Source organism: Magnolia sinica, chromosome 12 (genome assembly GCF_029962835.1).
Source record: "Magnolia sinica isolate HGM2019 chromosome 12, MsV1, whole genome shotgun sequence".
NCBI lineage: Eukaryota > Viridiplantae > Streptophyta > Magnoliopsida > Magnoliales > Magnoliaceae > Magnolia > Magnolia sinica.
Window position 1 is genome coordinate 84,412,987 of NC_080584.1, and position 22,245 is coordinate 84,435,231.

Genomic DNA, 22,245 nt, shown 5'->3' on the forward strand with positions numbered 1-22,245 from the left:
GTCATTTTAAAGAATGAGCCTTATGTGGACCACACCATAGAAAGCATTGAAACTAAAAAAACCTATAGATTTTTTTGGATTTAATTCATATTTTGGCATATGAAATTAGATTATATTTTAAATCCAATGAACAAATTGAATTCGATACATAAATCGTGACAAGACTGACGACTCTTATAACATAACAACCTTAACCCCTATTATATTACAACCATGCATCGCTAGACAACCTCCACCCATATAACAGGATAACCATAACCCCATATAACATGACAACTATGACATATATACTATATATATATATATATATATATATATATATATATATATATATATATATATATATATATATATATATATATATATATATATATATATATATAACAATCTCGAACCTTACTATATTACAACCACGACTCATACACATGGTTGTAATGGTAATGTAGTAAGGATTGTGGTTGTCAGGTTGATGTAATTAATAACTTGATTATTTTTAAATAATAGGAGTTGAGGCCCACAATAGAGTGATCTGTTCCGTCCACCTTATCGGCCAGCACATCTACTTCTAACAAACATTACGGTGAGCTTGGAAAGTTTCAAGAATAGGTGCCATTATCACCATTATTTTCTATTAATGAGATCTGGATCAGGCTGATATTAATTGGGCCATAGCCCTAAAATGACACGGAAAAAAGGATGGGCTGTGTAGATTATACATGTACATTAATGTCGGCCCCACGAGTTGGACTTTGCCCATGCCCAAAAAAGCTTTTGTCCACATTACTTTCTTAGCGTACAACTACTGAACCAAGGACAAAGGTATTTTGGTCCAAAAAATTTTCAAAATATTTGGAAGGTAAAACCTCTTTCGAGAATTTGACTAAACATCAATGCCAGTGCAGTCAAAATCCCTCTTACAGTTGGAGATGATTCATCCTAACTTGGTCAAAATCCCTTTTACAATGGAAGATGATTCATACTAGCTTGGTCAGGTCTTGACTAAACTGACGACCAATAGGTCGACATGACTCAAGAAAACCTTGTTCAAAGCTGTTCAAGAAATGGAATTAGACTAATTAAACTGCTTCTTCTTCTTTTCTTTTCTTTTTTTTGTCTCTAACCGTCTATTATAGAAGGGCCCATCAGTGGTGAAATTTCCTGGCCATCGCCAACCTATGGTGGGGACCAGTTGCCCTTAACCATTTAAAGATTGGGTCCAAGAAACACGAACACGTTACAGTTTCACCTTGTTGGATGGATGCAGCCCCTATATATGGAGCTTGGACAAGGAAGGAAATTTTCCTGTGGCCGGATCAAGTACACATGAACATGATAATCGATTCCGATGGGCTCCACCATTGATTGGCCATTTGTTTGGGGCTCGGCACCGAAGTGGGTGGGGCCCTGACTGCGGGGCCCACTGTGATGTATGTGATTACATCCATGCTGTCCATCCATAGTGAAAGCTCATTTTAGGGCATGATCTTAAAAAGATGAAGCAGATCCAAATCTCTTATGGACCATAGTACAGGAAATAGTCGTAATTGACCATTAAAAACTTCTTGTGGGCCACTAAAGTTTTGGATCAAGATGATATTTCTGTGGTCTCTTCATCTAAGTCTTTGTGACCTTATCAACAGATGTGATGATAAACAAACATTCCGGTGGAATCCATGAAGTTTTTAATGGTGGGGATTTATTCACAACTGTTTCCTGTGGTGTGATCCACCTAAGATTTGGGTCCCCTTCATTTTTGGGATCATGCAATAAAACGGGCTTTCAAAATGGTTGGACGGTGTGGATTTGAGGCACATACATCACGGTGGGCCCCAAAGTTAGGGGTCCCACGTACCCTCCCGGGTGGATCCGGAAATACACCGAAGCCGCGCCCATTTGTTTGCCGCTGATTAAAGGGTTAGGATTATCAAGTGTACCTTACATTCGTGATGATCAGTGAAGTGACAGTCCATCTCGACGGGTTATATAATAGGAGGAGCACATGAAAACCTTTTCTTTCAGTAGGCGCTGGCCAAATAACTACAGGATGTCTACTCCACTTCAATTCACCATTTAAAACCTAATAGGGAAGGATTTTCAGCAAAGGGTTCAGCATTGCGGTGGAACCCAGTCGCAGTTACGGTACACAAGAGTCACTGATTTGGGTTCCATTTATTAAAATAAACAAAATTTAAGGTCCAATAATTAGCCAAGCAATTGAATTTTTTTAATTATATTATTATTATTATTATTTTAAAACTCCTAAATAATGCCATTTAAAAAATAAAAAAAAAAACAGGTAGGTCTCTCTCTAAGGTAGGCCTACGTGATGAATAGGTACATATGGTTGTACTTCCAAATTCAAAGGCAACAAGATGGATGATCAAGATTCATGAACAAAACTCTTGAGATAATATGAGAATTATAGTAGGGGGCCTGAATGGTGGATGGTCTAGATCTATGATTAGCCATTTCTAAAAAGTGATCTGGAACGTTTATTTAGTTGGTCATGTACTAATGGGCCGTTTTTCCCCGAATCTATGAGTATGATAATTTATATACATGCACCCACCAATTGCCAACTTACCACATATCAAACTCAAATTAAACTATATTTTACCCTGGTAGCTAATTAACAAAACATTACACTGGACTGATATATTTACTAAGCATTAAGAAGAGATGCGATGGATGGACGGACATGTTGAAGGATAGTTAGTGGTCCTAATTATATCTAAAAAAAACATAAATCTATTAATCACTTATAATCAATTAGTGTTGTTTGAATGTCTTCAATCTGTGCAGAAATATGGGAGTTTGATCGATCGTTCGAATAGGCTGCTCGATCGATTGAGTGAACCCTGAATTAGACAAATTGGTCTCTAGATAGTTTTGGACAGGTTTGATCGATCGTCCTTGGAGGTTCGAGCAATCGAGATAATTCAAAAAATTCATGTTAACTCTATGGACACTTTTGAGCATGTTTGATTGATTAAACATGGTGGGTTCAATTAATCAGGGGTTCCTCTGTAACACCCCGAACATTTCAATACCCGAGTATTGAAAGTTCTCGAGCGTTACTAAGAAATTAACTCATATGTATCTGTATAGGATGTAAATCTAACCGTTGGGAATGATTCCCACTCACAAAACAGGTCATCCGACCATTGATCATATGGATTAATATACGTACATTCCCTTAAGTCAAATCAATGGATGATCTTGCATCCATAAATATTTGGAAATAAGTTCTTTCATAAGAAATGCATAAAAACACGATCATAATCGTGTAGAACAGTTTAGATTTCACAAAACTTGCACATCTGCAATAATTACAAAAATACCACTAAACTGAACCCCTAAATTCAAGAACACATGATTCCCACTATCCTTTTGGCGTAAAAACTTATACCAGGCCTAAGTATCATGAATGAACCCTATATGACAAACATCAGCCGTTGGATCAGCTTGATCGGGGGTTAACATGAATATTCCTTCAAACATGGGCCACCCAACCTTTGGATACGCCTCAAATTTGGGCTTAGCCCTTAAAATGGATGGAAAAAACAAATGGATAGAGTGGATTTCTGAAGAACATCATGGTGGACCCCACCCTACATTGTGCGCATACACAGTAGGGAAACACCAGTCGCGCACCGAACAGCCAGTTGGGTCAAACCACGTTTGACCCGACGAACTACTCTCACCTTTTGAATCCTGCCTATAACGCCCTGAATTTCGAGGGTCGAGCAAAGCTCTACTCCTAAGATCCAACACATCACTTATGTAATATGGATAATGATGTTCAGATTTCGCCCATATTAATGAGTTAAACATGAGTGAGATTATACTAAAACAGTATATCATACTTCGGATATAATTAAATTAAGCAAGCAGAAGTTTGAAACATATATATTTAAACATGTGGGTATTTCACAGACCTCCGGAGTATGAGTACGTAACCGGGTTTAATATATACATGAATTGTTTCAAAATATATAAAATGTGAAAATATAAGGTGTCCAACTAAGCCAATTATCCCTGAAGTCCCTCGCATCGGCACGAGGTGTACATCGACCTGCCCAAGAGTTGAAAGTAGGAGAATTCTTCCTCTTCATCCGTAAAGTCTTGCTCCGTCGCAAAGACTTCATCAGCACCTGCATCTAAACTAGAGTCTGGTTGGTGTTTTAAAATACCGTCCCAAGCGAAAATGAGTAGCTAACTCAGTGGTACTATAAAGCAAAAGTTAACATGTTATCAACTCAAATAAGCAGTAATGATAAAGCAACATAATAATAATTTCCTAACTACTCTTGTTAATGTAGGAATGGAGTACAAGTAATGATGTATGCTCTCATGCCAAAGCTTCTTCACAAGCGACTCTGGTAACTTATTTCGCATATGACAGTACTCCCTCAAAACAGTGCAACTTCATACTAAAAGCAACTAATGCAATGCGATGTATATTCGTGTTAATCGAGTACTTAGTTAAGCTTATTCATACAGTAGGTTTGGGAAGCTAGGGTACCTCCCTTTATATCATTGATCCGAACTGAAGGATTCATCTAGGGTCGTCAATCCTAGTTAAGCACATATGATAGGCATAAACACGGTGTCCCATACCACCATGCCCTACTTACGAGTCTTAATTACTCACTAGCCACTATGGGGAGGCTCGTTACCACAGCGTAGGCCAACAACTCGACCACGGTGTCCCATACCACCATGCCCGGCTCATGAGTCTTAGCGGATCGTGGTACCATGGTTAAAGAGGGTCTTTACATTGATGAGGGTACCTTAAATTCAAGCAGTAGTGTCCAAACATAGTAAACATACAACAGGCCAATCGGTTTGTTAAGCAAGTTCGATTGGTACGGGCACACGCTGACTTAATCGACATAGAGTACATAAGCACCCCGCGTGGCCTAACCACTGTCGACAATCTTCGTGTGACCCGGATTCATCGAATTTTTCCAATGTGACGTGACTAATTCGGCCACCCAAATAGGGAAGGTTACCGATTGCCTTGGCCACGTTGTAGCCCCAATCTTACTCAGATGCAGCAAACAAACACATGTGATAATCATTTTAGAATTTAACAAATAATCCGAGTAAATTCTTCATTTGAGTATTTCATCAAACACATTGATCATGTTACCAAACACTTGCATTTTATCCATAAATTTACGTAAAGACAAATATGTATATGAAAGAAACTATACATATATATGCATAAGGCAATAAAGAATCCTATCTTAATACTTGGAATAAGTATAAAATATCAACAATTTCTCATTCAGACAATTCAACAAACACTTAGATTATACTTCACCAAATACATAGACTAGGTTAGTTACAATAAATATTTTAGTAATTCCTTATACGGATAGATCAACGTATATATAACGAAGATTAACCCTAGATCGGCAATCATGGCAAGCACAAATCATATTCAAATGCTCATTCAAACATTTTAACAAACACATGAAATGCATCTTTTACTCAACACATACATGTATATTATACAAAAATCGGCGTATCTAAGACAACACAGCAGCAATCAAGTTAGACATAAACCATTAACTGACATTGAGAGCATTGATAACCATAACCTAAGAGTTTATTATCCTCACCTTTCATCGGGATGCTCGATTCGGACTCGGTCCAAACTCTATGTGTCCGAAAACAAAACGTTAAGCACCTAAATGACGTAAGAGGTTAGCTAAATCGATAGACTATCAACCTGAATTTCTACAACGACTTTAGGGTTAGGTTTTCTTACCCAAAATCGTAGCCAAAACAGGTTATGTAGCGTGACGGGACGGAGATTCGGTGCGTGGAGTCGTGGGGGAGGATTCCTGCAACGATCTCCCAGAATCTCTCTTCTCTCTTTCCTCTTCTCTCTCTCTCTCTCTCTCTCTCTCTCTCTCTCTCTCTCTCTCTCCCTTAGGGGTTTGAGAAAATTTGTATATGAGAGAGGTAGGGTGAGATAAGGGCTATTTATAAGCCCAGAAGATATGCAAATTGCCCCAGGGCCACTATATACATAAGTTATATCCTTTGGGCAGCTATTTTCAACAAATAGGGGTCACAAGGAAACCCACTACTCACCAACGTCACAGGGTATGTTCCTTGACAATGGATCTACACCAGGACGTGATTTCGGTACGATTGGATGGGCCGATCGATCGTGGAGAACCTGTATCAGATCAACGGTCATACTTACTCAATCGGGGCCACAGTTATACGGATATGTGCAGGAAAATTTCCTTTTCCCATGGGTGAAGTTTGGTCAGAAACTGACGGTCTGAATTCTTCAACTTGACGCGAGAGCGAACGGCCCAATTCACTTAAGTTCCAACTCATTTTCTAAAGATATTCACGTTTCTCACGCACTTCACTCGGGGCTCAAGTTGTACATTTCTGGACACTATCTGGGCTTGATTCCTGTGATGGCTGTCAAGCCCAGTAGGATGGTTATAGTCTTATAGTTTCACGGTCATCGGACCCTCGACGTATGGTCCAGGTCTGATACGGGGTTTCTGTGTACTCCCGAGAGCGACAGGCTCTTGGAATTTCTCTTAGGTCTTTAAGATACGTTGAGTCAGTGGTATTAATGATTTTAGGCCTTCTCATTTGTAGAAATGGTGGCCCGAGCTTAATTCGCTGATTATTTGGTACTTTAATTAAATCCCGTCTAAATTACACGACAGGATGTGGTCCTTGGTTGTTCTGCTTGAGGTTGTACTCCGGTCTTTGTACAGATTTTTTTGAGACGTTACACTGCTAGTGGATGTCTCTGTAAATGACGACTGTTCACTAGACGAAAGGTAGGCCAACTAGATCGACCCAGATGGATGATCTGAACCTTCCATTCGAAGCGAAATGGGCCACCGACCAAGACCCGACAGAATCTCGTTGAAAACTAACCAGGAGGCATCCCCAACCATCCGCTGCGTCTAACTGTCGTGGAGAATTGGATTCGATGGTCCACGCCGAGCCCAGATCAATGACCTCTTCCTCTGGGTCCGATCTTCGCAAGGAATCTAATGGAGGGTGCGAATTTAATGAAGACTCAAGATTGCGGGCCCCACTGACATCACTGCAACCAACAATTCGCAATAAAGCCTCCCGCGTCTGAAATTCAAAAGGACAACATATGTTCAAAGACCTGGTGGGCCACATCCAAGAGCATCCGAGATGATCAGAACCATCTAAGAACCCGTAGAAGGAGATCCGACTACCATCGAGGAGAGTTCAGTGTTGCTGGAATCCTAGAAACGTCGTGAAAACAGGGGTCACAGAGTGGCGTATCTCTCATACCGCATAAGGTTTATGCACGCCATCTTCTTGCACAAGAAGAATCTGGAAGGCCTCTCGTGACCATGAGGACAGGAAAGAAAGAAAAGAAAACAAAGAAGAAAGATGGGAGAGGAAAGAAGAAGGAGAGAAAGTGAGGAAACCATATGGCAGCAGGAAGGAGAGGAAGAAAACGGGAAAGGGTTTTCGATAGCTTGCTGATTGTCGAGTCAATCCAAACAAAGGTAAATCCATACTCAATCCTTCCTATCCTCTAGATCCTCTCCTTTCTTTCTTTTCCAGATGGTTGATTCAAGATCACCAGGACCGAGTCGAAACGAGTCGACTCGACTAGAAAGTTTAAGTGTAGACTCGAGTCGAGTCGGGATAAGGTTACAACTTCTTAAACTCATACAAATACGATGGTAAGACACGTCCTAAAACTAGAAAAATTTTGATACATAACCATAAACATATGAGAAAGATTCTGCATAAGATCTAACCATTCAGATAGTGAAAACACTAGGTTAAACTTCGATCCACAATACTGATTCACACTCAAAGAAGGATCCGACATCAAAGGTGAGGGTTTTATCCTTTAAGCTTACACTAATTTAAGTTATTAAATTTATCCTACATTTTCATGTTTATAAAGATGCAAATTATCCTGCCTTTTCATACCTTTAATGATGTGAATTATCTTACCTTTCTATACTTTTAATGATGTGAATCATCCTACCTCTCATATTTATATTTTTCTAGGAATTATCCTATCAATTGATTCAGTTATTATCATTACAATTATTGGCCCTGCGGGGATTATGACATCATGTCAAATACAATTGATTTCTCTGAATTTATGTGAGGTCATGTATACAAGACTTGTCCCTGCCTCGTTTCTTTATTTGAGTTGACCCTCCCACTCGTCTCTATATTTAATTAGCCATTGTCACTCTCCTTATTATTGAGTTGACCATTGTCACTCTTCTCTTATTATGTTGGCCATTGCCACTTTTGTTGAGTTGACATTGTCACTCTTCTCTTTATTATGTTGGCCTTGTGCCGTCTATCTTTACGGCTTGGGCATGTGTCTTGCTATTCCAGAACCTCCATACTTCAGTTGATATTCTTTATGATTCAGATTCAACTATATTTGTTATGATTCAGTTTATATTCCCTATAAGTGCAAGTGATGTGTAAGATGTATCATAATTAGTGATTCAAATATCCTATCATGGACGTAATGCGCTCTGGGTAGAGACCCTCTTGGGCACGTAAGTCCTTGAGCCTTCAGGTAGTGGTGCACAAATCGATGTGTGTAATTCACAAATGCAGTGTCACATCACTCCGAAATTTAATGTCGCAAATAGTTGCTTTATGAACAAATTATGTTACGTAAATCACACAGCCTATGTGTTGTGCGCTCTGAGGAGTTCTCGTAACTTTACGGTAACATTGGATATGCCGGCGAATATCCGCATAGTGAGAGTGTGGGTCGAGCTGGTTATATATAAATCATATTCCACAATGTGATGATCACTACGTATGATGAACCGCACATACTTTGCTAGACATGCATCTCATGTAGGTTGTTTGCGCATTCTGATATCCTCGTATTAGTAGACTACGGGACATATCAGAACCCTTTACGTTACTTTTGTGAATATCTTGGATTATTGTTAATCTTAAAGGATAACCATCACTATGAGTAGGGCATTGACCCTCTCCCAACCGTACAGATGATGCAGGTGACATACAGATTGAAGACTTAAAGGACTACTTTTCCTATAAAAGATTATCTTGAAAGACTAAGAAGACAATTTTATTATTTAGTTTTATACTTTCGTTGTGAACTCTTATGTTGTAATAAACCTCCCATTATGAGGTCATTTAATTATTCTTTTAGTCTAATGAAATATAGTCAATACTGTTGATTTTATTCTTATGAATGTTACCTTCATGAATATATTTGGATGTGACCCAATAGAAAAAAATAATAAGGTGTGATTTTCTAAAGTATCCAATTTATACATCATTAACACCCGGTTTCCTCGAGCATGAATACAAACTCTAGCCGTGAAAATAATTAATGTTGATTGATCGATGCTTAAATCTATGGCGTGCACAATTTTGCGTAATTGCACGGTTTGTTTCCTATTTCGGATGTAACACTATATATATGAGTGTAATTGCGACATTATGGTAGAACACTAAAGGCTAAATCGATTCCAGGGTTTGGAAGGAGGAAAATAAGGGTTTTTGCATTTATAAGTGATTACATCTCTTGTACTTTTGTTATCATAGTAGATTTGCTTGTCACTTTGTACCGTGGTTTTTTCTCGCAAGGATTTTTCACTTAAATCATGTGTTCATATGCTTGCTTTGTTTGCATTTATTTTTTTATTGTGTAATTCGAATTCGGCGTTTGTTTCTGCGATTCCCTAACAAGTGGTATTAGAGTGAGGCATTGGGATTTGAGAGACCTTCTAGTTTAACAAGGATTGCAACAGGTACTCATTGGTATAACGAAGCATCCTATGAATATGAGTAATGAAAAGTGGGAAGAACCGGATGAGAGGGTGAAAACATCGATTCAATTATGTTTGGTGGATAATATTCTTTATAATTTCTTTGATTAAAACACTATAGTAGGGCTTTGGACAAAGTTAGAAAGCTTATATATAACGAAATCTCTATCAAATCATTTGTATCTAAAGAAGTAATTCTATAATCTGAAGATGTAAGAAGTGTGTGATCTTAATGAACACATGATAGCATTCAATCAGTTACTTTAATTGCAAGTTGATGAGTGTGGAGGTGGAGATTGACGAAAAAGACCAAGCCCTAATTCTATTGATTTTCATCCAAAGTCATACGAGAGTCTCATAAACACCATGGTAAGGAGACCATTGATGTCGAAATTGTTATTTCAACCCTTCATTCAAAATAACTAAGAAAAAAAGACAGTTGCGGGTCCCTCTATGGATGCGTTAATAAATAGGGAAAGAAATTCTGAGTGAGAGAAGGAAAATTCATGATTTAAGTTTAAGTCTAAGGACAAAGGGAAGATAAAGTATTGGCATTGTGGAAGATTGGGGCATATGAAGAAGGATTGTCAGAATCCTAAAGCCCCAAAAGTAGAGAAATTAGAAGATTCACCTAAGGAGGCTAACAATATGAAAGCTAACAAGGAGACGGGTGGTTGTGACATTTTGACCACATCCAAATCTGTATATCTAACAGCAATTGAATTTTGGATTTGGGGACTTCATACCACATGGCCTCTCATCGAAGTTGATTCACTACTTATAGCGAGTATGATGGTGGCCAAATGTTTATGGTTAATAACATTACGTGTAAGGTTGTTGGTGTCAGATCAATGCGCATTAAGATGTTTGATTGGATGGTGCATATCCTGACATATGTGATACATGTTCCCGATCTAAGGAAGAATCTGATATTTTTGGGGTTATCGAAGCACTCGGGTCTAAATTTATTAGGTTTGATCATGTCTTAAAAGTTTCAAAATGAGCACTATTGTAATGAAGGTACAATGGAGCAATAACTTTTACAAGTTGATTGAAAATATCATATTGGCGGGAGTTGCAACATCTGTAGCAAAGTTTATATCGGCACATTTACGGCATGTACACCTAGACCATATGAGCGATTGGGGCATAAAAGTACTTTTTAATTGTTGCTTGATTCATGAATTTAAAAGTGTAGATTTTTCTATATGTGAGCATTGTATATATGGTAAACAACCACGGTTGTATTTTATGTTTGGAAAACATGTAAGTAATTAATGGGTACTTGATTATGTATATTTGAATGTACAGGTTTATAACACTTTTAAAAGAAATGCTATTGAATATCTCTTTCATAGCACTCACCACTATTAAATTTGAACTTTCAAGTTTAAAATATACATATTTATGGGTTTAAGATTCTCACCATGAATGAGGGAAAAAGAAACAGTGATGTGGTAGACTGAGTGAAAGATAACTCGTTTCAACACTGAGGTCTTGGCATCAATTCCCTAGTAGGGGTGGCTAACAGTGATGTGTGATCTGACAGTTGGTGTACTAATAAGCTAACAAAAAAAAGGAAAAAGAAAACTATATTACCATAGATATAGATGAAAAAGTTCAAGATATACATATTTATGGGTGTCAGATGATGGGGTTTTCCTCAGTTCAGGGGAGAGACAGTGCAGCGAGTTGAAAATTCGAAGTATTTCACCATGCTACTCGACCGGTCGTGGGTGGCGCTCGAACGGTCGAGTAGGGCTCGACTCAAAGTCCAGCGACCATCTGATTATTTTCTCCGAGGTGCTCGACCAGTTGAGTGGACCGCTTGACCAGTCGAGGATACTGCTCGACCAGTTGAGGTTACGCAGATCCGTTTCGCGATTTTGTGCAGATTGCGGAAATCAGAGGCCTTTCGCAATAGGGTGCAGAAGGGAGTTTCCTAAACTATAAATAGGTATGCCTAGGGCTTTTCTAGGCAATACAAGAGGGTTTCCTAAAGCTTTGCAAAGGTTTGCCAAATGGTTTAGGGCTATCAAAGGTGAGGGAGTGAAAGAAAAGAGAGAGAGGAAGCTTGTGGAAGGGAGTCGACGTCTCAGCGCTTTTACTTCCTCGTGATCGGTGAGATCTCTCCATTTTTCTTTTATTCTCTTATTGTTTATCCACTCCTGTGTAGGTTAAGAAGGTTGTAATGTTCTACTTCATAGTGGATTGTTGATTTAGACAAGGTCCCATGGTTTTTACCTCTTTGAAGGTTTTCCACATAAAAATCTCTTATGTGGTGTGGTTTATGTTTTGATTTATTCCATTGCTTTATTATCTCATAATTTTGATTTGTTTTGGGAGACTAGATCCTAAGGTTTTGTGCAAGGCCCCCAACATAAGATACGTACCAAAAATTTAAAAAAAAAAAAAAAAACTAAATTACCATGTATATATGGACAAAAACCACCAGGTATGCATGCCAAAAGCGCTACAAAATGCTTTGTTTTATCTTGACTCTTTTTCAGCACAAACCTTTTTCCCGGTAGCATTACTAACACTAGAGGAAAAAATAATTAAATAAAATAAAATAATAATAATATATTCAATTTTACAAACACGATGATGTCTCTCACATTTAAAAAGAATTAAAAATTATATATATGATTTTTACCATTTAACTTGTATTCTATATTCATATTATTATGTATCAACTTACATTTCCATTAGTATAATATCTATGCAATAAACTCCAATCTTAAGAACCCCACTCCTTGGATACAATCGCACGCAGGAATTTAAAACATGCTCAGCAGACCCTTATGCATGCACTGCGCGCTTCATTGCTGTCTGATGTATGGGCTTTAAGCAGTCCACGTTAAACAACAGTTCGAACAGTACTTCCAGTATGGATCACTGGATGAAGCCGTCAACCCAGAAAATTAATTAATGACCCATGAATCAGTTACATCCACTCGTGAGGTGGGCCACAATGGTACGAGAAAAATAGATTAGTGTTGTGTCTTCGGTAAGTCAATGACCTGGACCAATGTAGCAGTCTAAGCCGGCAATATTATTTTCTGTGTTTCTCTGACTTGAGAATTTTCCTTTAAAATTTTATCTGCCAATAATTTTTATTCATAGAGATTCAATGTTAGTTTCTTCATGCTTATTGGATGTAAAATCAGACACAGTCTACTCATATCTTAGAAGTTATTTGCCTGCAACTTATCAACTGTCTCAGATATTACTTTGAGAAGTGGTGAATAACACTTTAAGGACAGCGTAAACACACTTAATTCAGCCTGCCCTTAGTATTTTCGATTTCTTTACTTCGTTTTTTACAGAAATTATAAATATCAAATTTACAACACCATCAACTCAGAAATTTAATGACCCATGAATCAGTTGAATCCACTCCTCAGGTGGGCCAAAGTGCTAGAAGAAGATTAGACGAGTACAATGAAATCACCGGTGAAACTACCAACCGATGCATGTGTTGAGTCTCTGGTAGGTGAACGAGCCATACTAACTCCTGTGACCGTGTAACTTCACTGGGCGCGGCTTCAGTGGATCCACCAAAATTGGTGGACTGTGATGTATATGCTTTACATCGACACTGTCCAACCGTTTTGATAGCTCATTTTAGTGAATCATGCCAAAAATGAAGCAGATAAAAAACTTACGTGGACCACACCAAAGTAAACATTGGTTATTTAATCTACACCATTAAAAACATTTTGAGGGCCACCAGAATTTTTTATTTTCCATTCAACCTGTTGATAAGATCACAAAGGCCTGGATGAAGTGATCACACAAATATCAGGTTGATCCAAAACTTTTGTGACCCACAAGAAGTTTTTAATCATCAATCACCACTGTTTCCTTTAGTGTGTTCCACCTGAGATTTTGATATATTTTATTTAAGAATCATGATCTAAATTATCTGTCAAAACAGATGGACGGAATGGATGTAAGACAAATACATCAAGGTGGGCCCCACAGTCAGGGATAGACGGAAGCCGCCCAACTTCATGTATAGCCCCGTCTGGTAGATTGCATGCCTGGATACAGCACATCCGCGGCATCGGCGTGTATAACGACATATCTCGACTCGCCATTGCTTGAGCATTTCAGGAAAGTCAAAACGACTATAAGGTGAGAATGGCAGGTGTAACTGAAAGAAAGAACGGTCGGTTGATTTGGGAGGCTTCCTCTCTCTTGCTTTCTGGAAAACATATCTAATATCACAGAGCCTATCTTAGATTGAGAGAGAGAGAGAGAGAGAGAGAGAGAGAGAGGAAGTTCGTGTGTGAATGGGAGGAGGAAGAGAGATGAGCTTTGGAGTAGAAATACTGCTGACAGCATTTGGGTTGTGGGGAGTCTACATAAGGCCAATGCTAGTGAGATTTGCAGGAGAGATGGCTGAAGTTATGGGAGCTGCTCTGTTCAGGATCCTCAGAGGCACCCCTTCCTTTGTTCTCACTTCCTACCTTCCCTTCTCCTCTTCTTTCCTCTTTCCCTATTAGTTTTTCCTCCTCCTCCTCCTCCTCCTCCTCCTCCTCCTCCTCTCTCTCTCTCTCTCTCTCTCTCTCATTGATTTGGTTGATAAAAGCAGAAGACCTTTTAGTGTCTCTTCTTGTCTACTGATTTCCTTTTTTGTAATATTCTGTAACCAACCCAAAAAAGAGATCCTGTGAGAAAGAAACTTAAATTGTTGAATTGTTAGATCTCTCTCTCTCTCTCTCTCTCTCTCTCTCTCTCTCTCTGTTCTTTTTTTCTTTGTTTTTTTAGAAGGGTAGGAGCATGCCACTCTGTGGCGAATATACAAAGGTTGTACAAGTGGGGTTCTTCAGTTATTCAAATCATTGATAGCCAACGCCCAATTTGGCCCATCAACCAAAATGTTCCACATGTAAAAATCCCAAGCCTTCAATAGATAACCGAACAAATAGACGATGAAACTGAAAATGTGAAAATGGTTCACATTCAAAAGGAAACACGATAAAAATTCTATAGCCAGAATCTTCCAATGTAGAGGATTTTTGGTGCACGGGCTAACCAAACTAAGCCCCATTAGTAGAATACCTCACCTCCCCTGTCTTCGCAAGTGTTTTAATTTCTTTTCTATTTTCTTTCTTAGCGAAGGCCTGGCAAATGGACCGTAGGACATGTGGCATCGATAAGCGCACCAATTAAAGGCTCCAATTAATGAATGTAGCATGGTGAAATCAGTGAAATTGAGAAATTTTCATATTTTATTTAATTTCTCTGTTTTTTTTTTTTTCATATAAACAAATTTGCAGTATGGATGATATTAATATCAACCAACATTCTTAAACACTTGTAAATTAAAGCTGATCAACCATGGATCAAATTAAATTTGTTCAAAGGAATTATTTCCATTATTTTTAATTGTAAATATATACTTTAAAAAAAAAATTCAAACTTTCATGAATCTATAGACCAGCTTCCTTCGACACTTTTAATGTGATATTTCTATTGCCTAATTATAATTTAAATGGCTGAAATGGAAAAGACAAAAAAAATAAAATTTGCAATTTCTCCCATTTCTCCCAAATCTTTAAAATGGAAGTTGAAATTTATAATTATGCAAAACTTGCAAAATCACAAATTTCTATATTATTTGTATTCATTCTGAATGATTTACACAAGAAAAATGAATTTTGAAAAAAGAAGAAGAAGAAGCTCACCATTTAGAAATCAAACCCACTTCCGGTCCAATTTTAATTTTGACTAATGGTTTTTCATCCAAATAATTGGAAGGATTTAGCCAGATTTAACTTTGCAGGGATTAGAAGTGGACGAAATAAGAAAGAAAAAAAAAAAATTTGATGATTTTTGGATTATTTTTTCTATTAACTTTTTGAAAGGGGTGTTGATCATCACATGTATCAATAATACCGTAGATACTACTTCTATTACATAGCAAATAACTTTTAAACATTATGATATGGCTCATACATGCCAACATATCTTGATACTATTCGCAAAAATGGAAATTTTTTGTTCTTTTATTAGCGGGCTTTCAAATCAGTGATGATATTGTCGACATCCCAAACACTGGGGTCTACTCCACATGCTAATATGAGATGCATGACAAGATCCAAGATGCTCAATAGGATGCACTATAATGTAGGTGGTTCAGTGATCGGACGGATCTGAAATGTTTTAGGTCCTGTTTCATGTATGAGTGCATGGCCCAAATCATTAAGGGTCGATATTTGTCCAACTAAGGTCAGACGAATATGATGGATGATCTAGATTAATGATTATATCATTTCTAATATAAAAAATACAAATAATCCATTTTCATAGCTATTAATTGGACAATAAGGACCAACAGATCAAGGTTAGCTATTGAAATGGATAGACAACCAAAGGTTGGAACTTTGTGATGGTCCATCTAAATCAGTTATCAAATTATTTTAGTCTATATATTAAAAGCCTGTTCCTGTTTCTCTATCTATTGATTGTTTGGTCAGGATCATATGACCAAAGTGATTTTTCAAGGGTTGGACAACCAAACCCATGACCCAACTGATGGATTATCTAGATTAATGATCTGATCATATTAGTATGATTGATTTGGATTTTCATTTTCCTAGCTGTTGACTGGGTGGGTAGGATCATTATACAAGTGTTGTTTTAAGAGATTCAAAATTAAAGGTCGGAAACACGTGGTAGTCGATGGTCTAGATCATTGATCTTTCTGAGTATGGTCAGTACAGACAGCTCATTTTACAGGGGCATGCATGGCCCTCCTTTCTTTGGAAAAACAAGAGTACAGACAGCTCATTTTCCTATGCAATTACTCAAAGTTGGGGCTATGTGATAGACGGTTTGGATCAATGGTTGGAGCTTTTCTTTGTATAATCAAGAGCAATATCGTTCAGACGACCCAGTGGAAAATTGGACATTCCACGATTCCAATATACTAGCATGCGTGTGGATGGTATATGTATGCATGGAAGTGGACCAAAATCATTGGTAAATCTTAAGTTTATGGATGTATGTCCAAATATATAATGATTTATATTTAAATGTATGCAGATGATCAATTCAAATCTTAAATGCATGGTGTTGATGTTCGACATATATCATGGTGGGGCGCACACAGCTCAACCCCATGGGGAGTTCCCATGAGCTCAATAGCATGGAACCTTTTCTCATATATATATATATATATATATATATATATATATATATATATATATATATAAAACTGTAATTCCAGAAACTGGAGCATCCAAAACATTATAGTTCTCTCTTGAGGGGATAGGTGAGGCTCTCATCTCTTTGATTAATTTTCCTTTTCTTTTAATAAATTTTAATGGTACCATACACTCTCCTCAAGAAAGTGTTGGAATATTTTATAATCAGGAAATTCGAGAACCGATCAAATTAAATTTTTATTCCAACGAGGCTGACCTACAAATTGGATATGTCATCCTTAAAAGAGTTATTTTTCCCCCTCTTAACTAAGGCTACATACATAGCGAACCTCCTTCAGGATAGGACAAGCCTAATGAGTTTTGTGTGCAACCTGAACTCATTCAACGCAGTCTTTTTGCGGGCTTTGATTTTTAGTTCTAACTTACCGGGAATGTTTTTTTTTTTTTTTTTATAAGTTTTTATTGAGTTTATAAACTCACTAAGTTAGGGTTTTGATTTGACTCACTAAGTTGCATGCTGAGTTAACTCACTGAGTTGCATGCTGAGTTGACTCATCAATTACTGTGTTAAGCCACGGAGGAAATGTATTTAGAGCTAAAGAGAAAAGAAGACGTGTTTGCTTCTGCAGTAGTAGAAATAATCCTAGCAAACCTTGCTTATGTATGTACTTAGGGTTGGGGGTTATGGCTCATGTCAAAAATAAAACGATTAGACGACTATTTGAGTGGTTTGGATAGTCGTATATGTGCACCACATATATGAGCCGTCCAATTTGTGGGACACTCACAGTATAGTTCATTTTATCAAAATCAGAGCATTTGGATGATCATGCCGGCCTCTTGTTATTAGGCATTTCAGCCGTCAATCAAATATCTACCGATCAGTCAGGTAGGAATCTCATATGTATTGAATCCCACAATTTGAAGATTTATTTCCAGTGAGTTATGTGCCATGTCCACAATTTTTTTTTAAATGCCTGAGTATCAGCCATTACACTTTGGCAGAGTACCAAAGCCTATCTCGGTTGAAACGAACCATCCCATTGCATATGAAGCGATGGATAGGATGGAATAAAAATAGACGCGAGATGGACAGCAAATAGGAATAGTAGTGAAGACTCATCGAATTATCTGAGTCACCTCAACCTGACCAGTTAACCTTGTCTTGATGAAAAATACTCGAGTCCGCCATTTATGATCAAGTAATTAGATTTTATTTTATTTCATTTTTTTTTATCTGTAAACTATGATCTAAGCCATTCATGTGTCGGATGCTATATATACTGTATGGGCCGACACTGAACGTAGGATTTTGAAGAGAAAAATTTTCGGTGTCATTTATTCAACTTATAAGAAAATCAAAGGTCAGGATCATAACCCAAGTGTGTTTTTTTATATATATATTTTTTATATTTTTATATTTTTAATTTTGGCACATTACCTACCTTTTAGAGGGGAGCATGTAAAACGTGATTAATATAATGAAATGAATTGGTCGATCTTCATGTGAAGGAACTTGTGCGTCGGGTAGATCATTAATTTGCTGACCATTGATTTTGTCACAGGTCATCTTCAAGATGGGGCTCACATGCCTTGACACGTTCGTGAGAATAACGGTGCTGTCTGCGTCCGTAACTCTTACTTCTTTTTTTTTTTCTTTTTTTTTCTTCTCTCCATTATTTATATGGGCCCCTTTGCATAGGAACTATCGAGGGAGATTCGAATCAATTTCAATTCCAAAGAATATGATAGCATGGGTCTGACTTTAGCCTGTAAACCCAAGCCCTGTGGGACCCACCTTAATTTCTTTGAGCATCCACCATTGACACCTTCTCGGGGGTCCAAAGAAATTTTGGATCGAGACATAATATTTGTGTTTTTCCTTGGTCCAGATGAGTATCACCTTATGAACGGGTTGGATGGAATATCAACATCACAGATAGATAGAGAAAGGTTTCAACTGTGGATGTTTCCATCCACTTTGTTTCCTGTGGTGTGTCCCATTTGATTTCTGGATTGGTTTCTTTCTTGGTATTATGATATAAAATGATTTATAGAAACGGATGAATGGAGTGGATTTAATACAGACATCACAGTGAACCCCCACAAAGTTACGGGTTACAGGGAACTGTGGACGCTTGGGTTTACAGGGGACAGTCACGTCCTTTTTCAATTGCTCGGACTCGCGGTGTAGAATACAGCACCGACTTGAGAATGTGTATACGTTGAAGAGCACTGTGGGCTCCACCATGATGTATGTGTTTATCCACACCTTCCATTCATTTTTCAAGATCATTTTAGAGCATTAAATTAAAATGAGGCAAATTCAACTCTCAAGTGGACCACATCAAAGGAAGCAGTGGAGATAATGACGCCCACCGTTGAAATCTTCCTAGTGTCAACCATGATATTTATTTTCCATCCAACCTATTCATAAGTTCACAAGAACGAAGGTAAACACATATATCAACTTGATCCAATACTTATGCGGCTCTTAATAAGTTTTCAATGATAGGCATTTAAACCCCACTGTTTCCTGTGGTGCACTGTAGTCCCCTTGTGATTTGGATCTGCCTCATTTTTCGTATCATGCCTTAAAATGATCTAGAACAATGGATGGACGGCATGGATAAAACACATATACCTTTGTGGAGCCTACAGAGTTTTGTAACGTATACATAGTACCGATATTTCTGCTGTGTTATATCGTACGCATTCCGATTTCAATAACATCCTCTCTGTTCCGCTAAATGACAATGAACGTAGTGACGTGGAGCGTCGAGCTCCACATTGTCAGCTATTTTTGATTGGGACCAGAATCGTCTACAGCCTCATGTACGGAGCCTGTACATCGCACGAGTAATGGGGCCCTCTCTGTTGTGCGTGTGATATCCACTCCGTCCATCATGTGCTTCCCTTCTATTCACTAAACCCCTCAAAAATTAGCTGTAAAAAAACTAAGGTGGACCCCACCTTTGAGAACAGTGTAAAATCACATGTAAAACCTCAAAGTTTGCACTGTGTGACCCGCCTGAATTTAATTTGGTGGATCAGACTGAGTTTTGGTGTCCCATCATAATGGTGAGCCGCAACTGATGATATAGTTTGATGGAACACACAAACCTATGGTCAGCATCCTCCCTGTGATGTGGCCCAGTTTTGTTGTGGATTCTACTGATTTTTAGACCCAAGAAATAGAATATAGAGGCTCACTTGATGTACGAAGTAGATATCAGAAAAACCAACAATGTGGGGCCCACAGAGCTTGAGAAGTGTTAAATGGGATTGGTGTCCCAAGCACTACGTGCATTAAGCTCGGTAACGTCCATTCAACTAGAGAAGAAACTGACGTCCGGTTGTGTCGGATGCCCGGATAAGACCAATCTATGAGCTGCATTCAGCTCAGGTTCCCTAGCATTTGATGGCTATTAGCAGTTTGCATATAACCCAGGTGGATCTTATCCGTCCATTCAGTGGATCATCCACCCTCGCTAGAAAGTCAAATCAAACGGATGATCAAGGCCATCGATTTCTCCTTTGAATGCATTTTAATCTCACCCATATCTACTCAATGGCCACAATCTATATGTATAGGATATCATGTCCACATACAGGCTGTTCATGGCAGCAACCCACTGGATGGACCATTTGGATCCACCATCCCACATTCCATGTTTCGGTTATTTACCATTCAACATCCTTCAATGCAAAACCTCCTCTAAAATTAAAATATAGGGTTTAAATTCCAAACCTCATGCTCCCAAAAACTTTGAATTTTCATTGGAATGTGTCAGAATGAAATTTAGGATTTGAATTCACTTGCACTACAAAGTAGAAGTGCTCTAGAACATACCAAACACAGATATTATTTATCTCTTGGTGAAGAACATACATATAAAGTCATGGACCTGCTATAATCAAATAAACAATCAGCATCTTAGATAGATGCTCTTTAAAAAAAAAAAAAACTAACAATCAAATACAAAAGAATGGTTTGTCTTTTCTGTAAAAAGAATTTTATTAGCAATCATATACATTTTGTGTAACATGCGACTCCATTATTACATGTACATATGGTGTCGACAAGTTACAAATTCTATAGAAAGTTGTTCTTTAAAGAATAGTAAATGTTGTATTTGCATTCAATCTATGATCAGATGAATTGGATTATAAAAATAAAAAATAAAAAAATTAAAAAAAGGTTTTATTTGCAGTTCTGATCTTCTCATCAGTGTCCTTCCTGTTCATTCAGGCTCTTCACGATGATGTCCGAGACATTTGTCACAAGGTCCGACCAATTCCTAAACACCCACAAAAACAAAGAGAAACATTTGAATGTTAGACAATGTATATATTTGTATTGGATGAGGCATCATTTTGGGAGAAAACTCTCATTTTTCAAATTGGGGTCTGTCATTGTCGTGACACAATCATTTTGTAAGAAGAAATCCAATGAACGATAATAGCACTTTAGGTCCCACAAGAAATAAAAATTTTGAGTATTTTTATTTTAAGAATGTTTTATATGTGAAGAGATTACTATGATTTGTGAGATGAAGAAGTGAAAGAAACTTAAGTCGTTACCCGTTCTGAGAATCAAACACAAACCCAACTGTATACCTAGCTTCTTCCAGTGCCTTCCTAAACCTCACCAGCTCTTTGGGTGTGGACTTTTCATAGGCCATGATCTGAAGCTCTGATGGTTTGACGTCGCAGAAGATTGGAATGAGCTTCTTTTTCTGATCAACCAAAAGCGCCAACTCATGTAGGCAGAAATAAGAATCACAGTAACGAGGGGAGAAGACGACGACCCCAATCTTAGATTTCCGGATCGCTGAGCCAATGCTCTCGTATAACCTATCGCCAGGTTGCATGCTTTTACTATCCAAGAAAGCATTGATGTTGAGTTGGGAGAGACGGTGGTAAAGCAATCCAGCAACAGTCTTCTTGGTGTCAACACCACGGTGGTTTATAAAGACGTCGCAGGCTCGCCGAAGAGGTGATGAGATTTGGTGAGATAGAAACCTTGGCATGGACATTGTTTTGTAATACGTGGGGTTTTTTCCTTGTTTTTCCTTACTTGTTTGTGAGGAGGAAAGGTGTTTTGTAGTTTCTTTCCAATATAGAGGGTGGCCTTCTTTGTGAGGAGGAGATTGCTTTGTAGTTTTCTTTCGAATATGGAGGGTGACAAAATGTAGTTCTGGTATTTATATCCATATGTATTTAGAGAGAAAGAGACGTGC

The 22,245-nt window shown here is 37.9% G+C and overlaps 1 protein-coding gene across 1 annotated transcript; it reads right to left on the reverse strand.

The window, feature by feature from the left end:
- Window positions 1–14,658: 14,658 nt before the first annotated feature.
- Window positions 14,659–22,041, reverse strand: LOC131220352 (probable 2' cyclic ADP-D-ribose synthase BdTIR). Its single transcript, XM_058215296.1, has 4 exons — window positions 21,587–22,041; window positions 21,235–21,303; window positions 14,900–14,923; window positions 14,659–14,770 (listed from the first exon to the last, which is right to left on the reverse strand). The coding sequence occupies exons 1-4, from the start codon at window positions 22,039–22,041 to the stop codon at window positions 14,659–14,661; spliced, it is 660 nt and encodes a 219-aa protein (XP_058071279.1).
- Between the last annotated feature and the right edge of the window lie 204 nt (window positions 22,042–22,245).